Source organism: Macadamia integrifolia, chromosome 5, assembly GCF_013358625.1.
Source record: "Macadamia integrifolia cultivar HAES 741 chromosome 5, SCU_Mint_v3, whole genome shotgun sequence".
Classification (NCBI taxonomy): domain Eukaryota; kingdom Viridiplantae; phylum Streptophyta; class Magnoliopsida; order Proteales; family Proteaceae; genus Macadamia; species Macadamia integrifolia.
Genome location: NC_056561.1, coordinates 24,126,782 through 24,134,526, shown reverse-complemented (window position 1 = coordinate 24,134,526; position 7,745 = coordinate 24,126,782). Strand labels below are relative to the sequence as shown.

The window sequence follows — 7,745 nt, the reverse complement described above, 5'->3', positions numbered from 1 at the left end:
TTCAGATAAAATAAATTGATAAAATATATAAAAAAAAAAAAATTAGGGTTGACTTTATGGACAAAGCCACGACGTCCCAACCTACTGGGAGGTAGCCAACCTCTTCTCAAGATAATATTAAGTGATAATTTTTAGGATTTCATTCGTTGTCCTACTTTTGTTGGTCATTTCTCTTAAACATGATAGGATAACCATTACAAAGAGTTACAATCTCTTGCTCCACTAACACCATTTTTCTAATAACTCATACTATAACTGATAATTCACATATAATTGGAAATTCTTAAACAACTAAAACTTATCTCAAAATTAACTACTCCTGCTTATTTGTGCACGTAATATTCCATCCCTGTTAAGACTGGTCTTGTCCTCAAGACCGCCTCCCGAAAATTGAATATTCATTGCATCTAGATCCTCCCAAGTCTCTTTAACGTGTTGGTGGTCTTTCCTTGGCTTTATCGAGGAAGCCATGACCTCGTTTCTCTACAGAGAAATTGTAGGAATTCCACCTGTGGATGTCGTGCCTAAGCTCTGATACTAGATGATGCGTATAGGGATTCCATAGAGATAAAATAGGAAGATTAAGATACGAGAGAGAGATTCATATAAAATAAATTAATAAAATATAAAAAAATATAGGGTTGGCTTTACGGATGAAGCCATGCGATCCCGGCCTATTGGGAGGTAGCCGACTTCTTCTCAAGATAAGATAAAGAGATAATTTTTAGGATTTTATTCATTGCCCTATTTTTGTTGGTCCTTCCTCTTAAATATGGTAGGATAATCATTACAAAGAGTTACAACCTCTTACTCCATTAACACCGCTTTTCTAATAACTCATACTATATCCGGTAACTCATACATCATTGAAAATTCTTAAACAACTAAAATTTATCTCAAAATTAATTACTCCTGCTTATTTGTGCACTTAACAAATTTTTATTCCTAATTTTATTATACAACATCTTTTATACACAAGTATTCTAAATTACTAAAGACATGAAAAGATATTTCTAACCTAGAAATACTAATTTGGAATATCAACATTTTAATACATAGCCAAATAGCCAACTTCCTATAAAACTATAATCCCTCTTATACACCTATTCCTTCATGTACACAAGCAATGTATGTGTGACTGTGAATCCCTCCACCAAATAATTCGAGTTTTTGTGTTGAATATTTACTTGGTTTGAGAAACCCAAGTTGACTCTTCAGTTCCTTCAGGGTCGAAAAACAAAATTTAACTAAACTCGTGACCCAAGGTTACAACTTCAGCTCTGAATTGAAAACAGTAAATCCGTGCCGCTAAAATCCGCAAGCTAAGGGAGTAATTTTTAGGATTTTATTCATTGCCCTATTTTTGTTGGTCCTTCCTCTTAAATATGGTAGGATACCTATTGGGAGGTAGCCGACTTCTTCTCAAGATAAGATAAAGAGATAATTTTTAGGATTTTATTCATTGCCTATTTTTGTTGGTCCTTCTTCTTAAATATGGTAGGATAATCATTACAAAGAGTTACAACCTCTTACTCCATTAACACCGCTTTTCTAATAACTCATACTATATCCGGTAACTCATACATCATTGAAAATTCTTAAACAACTAAAATTTATCTCAAAATTAATTACTCCTGCTTATTTGTGCACTTAACAAATTTTTATTCCTAATTTTATTATACAACATCTTTTATACACAAGTATTCTAAATTACTAAAGACATGAAAAGATATTTCTAACCTAGAAATACTAATTTGGAATATCAACATTTTAATACATAGCCAAATAGCCAACTTCCTATAAAACTATAATCCCTCTTATACACCTATTCCTTCATGTACACAAGCAATATACGTGTGACTGTGAATCCCTCCACCAAATAATTCGAGTTTTTGTGTTGAATATTTACTTGGTTTGAGAAACCCAAGTCGACTCTTCAGTTCCTTCAGGGTCGAAAACAAAATTTAACTAAACTCGTGACCCAAGGTTACAACTTCAGCTCTGAATTGAAAACAGTAAATCCGTGCCGCTAAAATCCGCAAGCTAAGAGAGTAAGAGTACTGTACTACTGTTGATACTTTAGCCAATGTCGCACACTGCACAAACACATGAGATGCGACTTTCACAAATTTTTTTTTTTTTTCCAGTTCGGAAAAAGAAAACGATATAATGAAATATGAATCATGGTTTTCACGTCTCCAACTGCTTCGTCCGTTTGTTCGGCTTCGCTCGTTGATTATCATCTGCATCTTCGACCGCCGATTTGCAAAGACAATCGCAGTAATGGTTGTTTTGACTAGATAAATGTTTGAGCCTTAATTTATAGTTATCGTTTGATCAATATCACACGGTTCAACGGTAATAATGAATGGTTATCAATATCACAACGGCTATGACTGAAAATGATAATTAAAAAAGGTGAGTGATCTTCCTGTAATTTGGATCAAGTCGAGGGAGGTGATTGTAATTCAACATCAAGGGGCGGGAAGTACAATTTGCTTCCTCCGGAAGCTTCAAACATTCCTCTTCAACTTTCAAGCTTAAGTTGAATTGTAAGCTCTCTCTCTTTCTCTGTCAATCACTCTATGGCTCGAAATAAGGTGAAGATCGCACTCTTGTGTAATCTCTAGTTCGAAATGTATTGTAAATCCTATCCTTTTCGACTCGAAGTTTCGGGGATCGAACTGTTCGTCCATGCACATAATTTCGTCTGAGTTTAGCTACTAATCTTTACTAGCCAGTACTTGCCTTTTAATATTCTCTGTCATTGATGATTTTGTGCTATGTCTTACAAATAAGGAAGTTAAATTTAAATAAATTTTTGATAGGTTTTTTGTTTACTTGATCCCTGAGTTTAATTCATCGATCAATTTGGTTGTTTGGTAGTTTCCTGTAATTCCTGCTCGAGTATTACAAGAATTTGTTATTGATCTGATTTTTTCTAATGCCTTTTCTGATATGTATGATTTTAACAGAGGTCGTATCTGAGTTGTTCATTCAAACATTGGTTTTAGGGTTTGGAAGGTCTTAATTTTTTATTGTTTGTATTCTCTACTGCTAATCCTTCATTTGTTTGAGCGGCTTATAGGTGGTAAATGTGCTCAGGAATTTCTGACCAATTATGCACATTTTAACATTATTTATTTATTTATATATTTTATTTTTGTCGACAATTTGTTCAATTTGTAGTAATAATGCACAATCCAGCAGGAAGTTAAGTTATAAATATTTTTGAGTGAGGGTTATAATTGATTGAAAGTTAACTAATTGATGTGCTGTAGCACGAGGGTGTTACCACACCTTATGTAATTAGAACGCCCCCATCGATGTGGAATATTTATGTTTTTAAATAAGGCCACATTCTGGAGTAATGAAACATATTGTTTGTTGTTTTGGATCACTCTAAACAGTTGGAGTTCTTTGGTTCCATACCAGGGCTAAAGATAAAAGGTGTTTCCTGTCAATACGTCCTAACATGTAGGGCTACTAAAACTGTTATTTTCTTTTCCAACAGGAAGGATTGATTTTGCTGCTCGATGTCAGTCCATCAATGCACAATATTATCCCCGAGATTGAAAAAGTCTGCTCCATGCTTATACAAAAGAAGGCATGTATTTATTCATCATTTTCATTGATTAAATAGGCATATTTTCAATATTGAGTTATCAGTTATCTTTTACTTACAATCTATATGGTTTCATTTCACTTTTTCTTCTATTGAGATAACAAGATTAAGTTTAATGTGATTTCTTTTGATATTTCTTTTCCAGTGAGTTTTGGTTTGAGTCGTGTTGTGATTTCAGCCTAAAGAAAGACCAATATTTATGAACCCTAATAGTAGGCTGACAGTAAATCACTAGGTGGGTTCAACCCTTAGGACCAGAGTCTGGCTGACTTGGGGAACTAGTGACTCCCCTGAATGGGTGAACTGGCACTGTGTCAAAGTTTAAAGATGGTTGTTTGGAATTCATTTATACGATTAGCCCCGTGATTTCTACTCTTCTCACCTAAGCATTATCCCAATTAAATAAGATTGGCTCCATGAATCCTGTCTTCACCATTCAGCTCGATTTGAAGTCCTATTTTTCTTTTATCCTCTAAGTGTTCTTGTCTTTCCTTAGTACTTCTCCCCAAGTCATGTTGGGTCTAGGTTAGCCAGGCCAGGACATTTGAAAATGGCTATTGCAAAGGTCCAATCTGATTTTGATGTGTATCTAGGTTTGGGATTTTGACTGAGCATCTCGCCTATGTTGTGGTGCTAAATATCTGCTGTTTCTAACAAATAATATTAAGTAAAGGAAAACAAGTGGTTATTTAAGCATGATTCATCCATCTTCTTTTTCTCCCTGCAGCTAATTTATGGCAAAAGTGATGAAGTTGGAGTTGTTCTATTTGGAACTGAAGGTAATCTTTCTTGATTTTAAATGCTTGTACTAAGTTTGCTGCAATGAATGAGTGCTCATTGTGTGTATAATGCTGAAATGTAATCATTGAAGCATTGTAAAAATTCTCGTGTAATTTGAAGAAAAAATCAAGCCTTTCTTTATATCTTCTAGAATATTTAATCCTATATTGAGAAACTAATGGCGTAAGTAGAATCATGACACAAATAATTGAAACGTGAAAATCACAAGATATAGAGCCGCGGTGTTCTTTGCACATTGACTAAAAAGGATATTGTGACCTGATATCCCTAAATTGTGATGCAGAGGGATGGGTTCTTAATTTTCTGTTCATCAAATTATTTAACGAACAATTGCAATGAGTCTTATCTTCTTTATTCTGACTTTCTAATTCTCCATCTTTTGACTTAGCTCATGTCTAAATTTTTGCATAACCCAAACTCAGACTGAGAAAAGTTCTGCCACTTTCTGGATCATCTGAACAAGTTCTTTTGCTTTCATCCTATTTCACTTCTTTTTTCTCATAGTCGTTTATTCTTTATTTGGATTTGGAATAGTGGGAATTACTTGGTATTAGCAATGAATTCTCATATTCTCAATATGTGCAACATTAAAATAATAATAATGAAGAACTGTGGATTGACTGTCTTTTCAACATACCTGGAGATGTCATTGCAAAATTATACTCTCAATTGAATCCATTTATTTCCCACCGCAAACTTAAATTTTGATGTCCTTGTTGATTGTGTTTTGGCATATGTAACCATAATGTAAATTCTTTCATCTTGGAATTCTCAGACACTGATAATGAGCTGACAAAGGAAGTGGGTGGCTATGAACATGTCGTAGTGCTACGACATATCAAAGTTGTTGATGGAGATATGATTCAAGCTTTACAAAAGCTCCCCAGGGGAACTGCAGCTGGTGATTGTATCCACCATCATGGATGGATTAATTGTTTTGCCCTCTATAAGAGAAATGATATCTGCTATGCTTTCTTTGAATTCTCTTTTAAAGAAAAAATGAAACTGTTTATTTTGTCTCTTAAAATTCTTTCTTACCTATTGTATATGTTTAAGGAATCTTTTTTGCTACATTATTTAGTGTTATTATGTTATATGTGTAATTGGTAAATTTATGTCTCACAAACTTTAATTTTTTTGTAGTGCTAACTCCTATAGATGCCACCTTTACCCTTTATAAGGGTGTAAATTCGTTTGATTCCTAGTTGGTTCCGGTGTAATTACCCAAACTGAAGCTGAACAGATTATTGATTGGTTCCAAGTTCTGGAACTGAATTTTGGTTACATGGTTTGCTATTGGTTTCAGACTTTCAGTTATCAGTTTCTTATTGGTTAATTGACTTCTTATTGGTTTAGAGGATGGGCCTCGGCCCAACGGTAAGGTTGCTCCATAACCTAGTGGTCACGGGTTCGAGTTGGGAAACAGCCTCTCTCGAAGTGGCGTGAGGCTGTGTACATTATGACTCTCCCAGACCCTGCAGTGGAAGGAGGCTTGTGCACTGGGTTCACCCTTTTTTTTTCCTTTTCCACTTGTTATTTGTTCAAAACCAAATTGAGTCGATTAAAAATTTTCCTCCACTAGCACAAACCAAAATCAAACTAACTAATAACGGTTTGGTTTGGTCCCGGCTTTATCCACGGGGTCCTGTTTTGTTTGTTGTTTCGATTCAAAATTAACTACCTTAATCTTTATCCCCATGGAGTACAATAGAGGATAGTAACATGTACTTCAACTTTCTTTCTGTTCCTCAAGATTGTAAGTCCCGACAACAGTGCAATAGTGTTATTAACAAGTGTATGATTTAGCTTATGAGTCCTTTGCTTAAACCTGATGGTACATCGAGGGATTTGAATCCTCCTGGTGATAGCTTTAATGGTCTGGACTACATGATTTATATATAAATTTTAGAGTTAAATCATTAAGTTGAAAATTGATTGAATACTGTGCTTCTTATAGGGTTCATAAAGTGACACTCTTCAATATGGTTAAACTTTCTGAGCTCTGATGATTTTACGATTTTGATTGATTTGTGGTTTAATGAGCTTTATTGGTTATTGCTCTTTTGAGATTCAACTGTTGAAAATTTTGAAATGATTTTTATTTCAAGTGCAGGGTTTATTTTGATATTTTCATAAGTGCATTATGGGTCTGAGAAAGTTGAATGATAGTTGTTTGTTGTATATCCTTGACATGTTGGTAGTTCTGGATGCAATTGTGGTGGGAATGGATATGATGATAAAGAAATATGGACCTACAAACAAGGGGAAGAAACGCTTTTGTCTTTTGACGAACCCATTGTACTGCATTAAAGAGCCGTATGAGGGAACAAAAGAGGATCAGATTGATACCATTGCTACACAAATGAATTCTCATGGCATGAAACTGGATTGTGTAATCTTGAGAGGCAAATTAACTGGTGATGCAGATCAAAGGATACTAGATGAGAATGATCATCTACTGAATCGATTTTCAAAGAGGACTTGTGGAAAACTGGTATATGTTGAAAGTCCTACATCCCTGTTAGGTGCTCTCAGAACTCGAAATATATCTCCTGTTACAGTATTCAGGGGTGACCTTGAATTAAGCCCCAGAATGAAAATCAAGGTAAGATTACGATGCTTCATAGAGAAAATGATTGTTGAAGAAATGCTGCTGACCCGTAATTGGAAATTAATTGTGGTTTAGAATTTCGTTGATTGTTAAAGGAATGCCTTTGACCCTTTATTGTCATTGGTTGTTGCTAATAATTCTGCACCTATGAAAAGACTTTCTATCAGTTCGTAAAAGTAACTGCTTAGGCATGCCATGTTGGCATAGAGGTCTGTAGATAGTAGAATGCTGCAATAGAATTTATCTTATAAAATGGTCCGTTGATAGCTCCTTGAAATTTCCCCCGAATTGCCAGATCTAGGGCAAGTTTCCCAAATGGATAGCATTACCTAATGAGTTCTAAAGATGTCTGCATTTTCCCCAAATTCTAGATGGCATACAAATATACAATTTTATCTGGAAACTGTAATTTTGTTGAAATTATATTTTCTTAGAATGATGTTTATCAAGAGAATAATTTAATTGGTATTTATTTTATTCTATATTAACTATTTTCATGCAGGGGCATCAAGTCTAAACTAATTGCTTTATTTAATTATTATTATTATTATTTTTTTTGGGGGCTTGATTGAATGCTCCGTCGACCACTGGATTCTGGATCCGATCGCTAAAATTCTGTTCTAAAGGGCCATTTCCTGTGATTCTGACTAGCCCTATTATGCCACCACCGACTTTGCATATAGGTTATTAGCAACCCCCCATCCCCCC

General features: G+C 34.7%; 1 protein-coding gene across 2 annotated transcripts in view; it reads left to right on the top strand.

Moving 5' to 3' along the window:
- Positions 1-2,493: 2,493 nt before the first annotated feature.
- LOC122079172 (ATP-dependent DNA helicase 2 subunit KU80) overlaps positions 2,494-7,745 on the top strand; it is an 11,047-nt gene continuing 5,795 nt past the window's right edge. For both annotated transcript variants that reach the window (XM_042645434.1, XM_042645433.1), the window contains exons 1-5: positions 2,494-2,600; positions 3,515-3,607; positions 4,353-4,404; positions 5,202-5,333; positions 6,628-7,031. In XM_042645434.1, the coding sequence (XP_042501368.1) occupies positions 2,586-2,600; positions 3,515-3,607; positions 4,353-4,404; positions 5,202-5,333; positions 6,628-7,031 (696 nt within the window). In that variant the 5' untranslated portion in view covers positions 2,494-2,585. The remainder of the gene's footprint in view (positions 2,601-3,514; positions 3,608-4,352; positions 4,405-5,201; positions 5,334-6,627; positions 7,032-7,745) is intronic.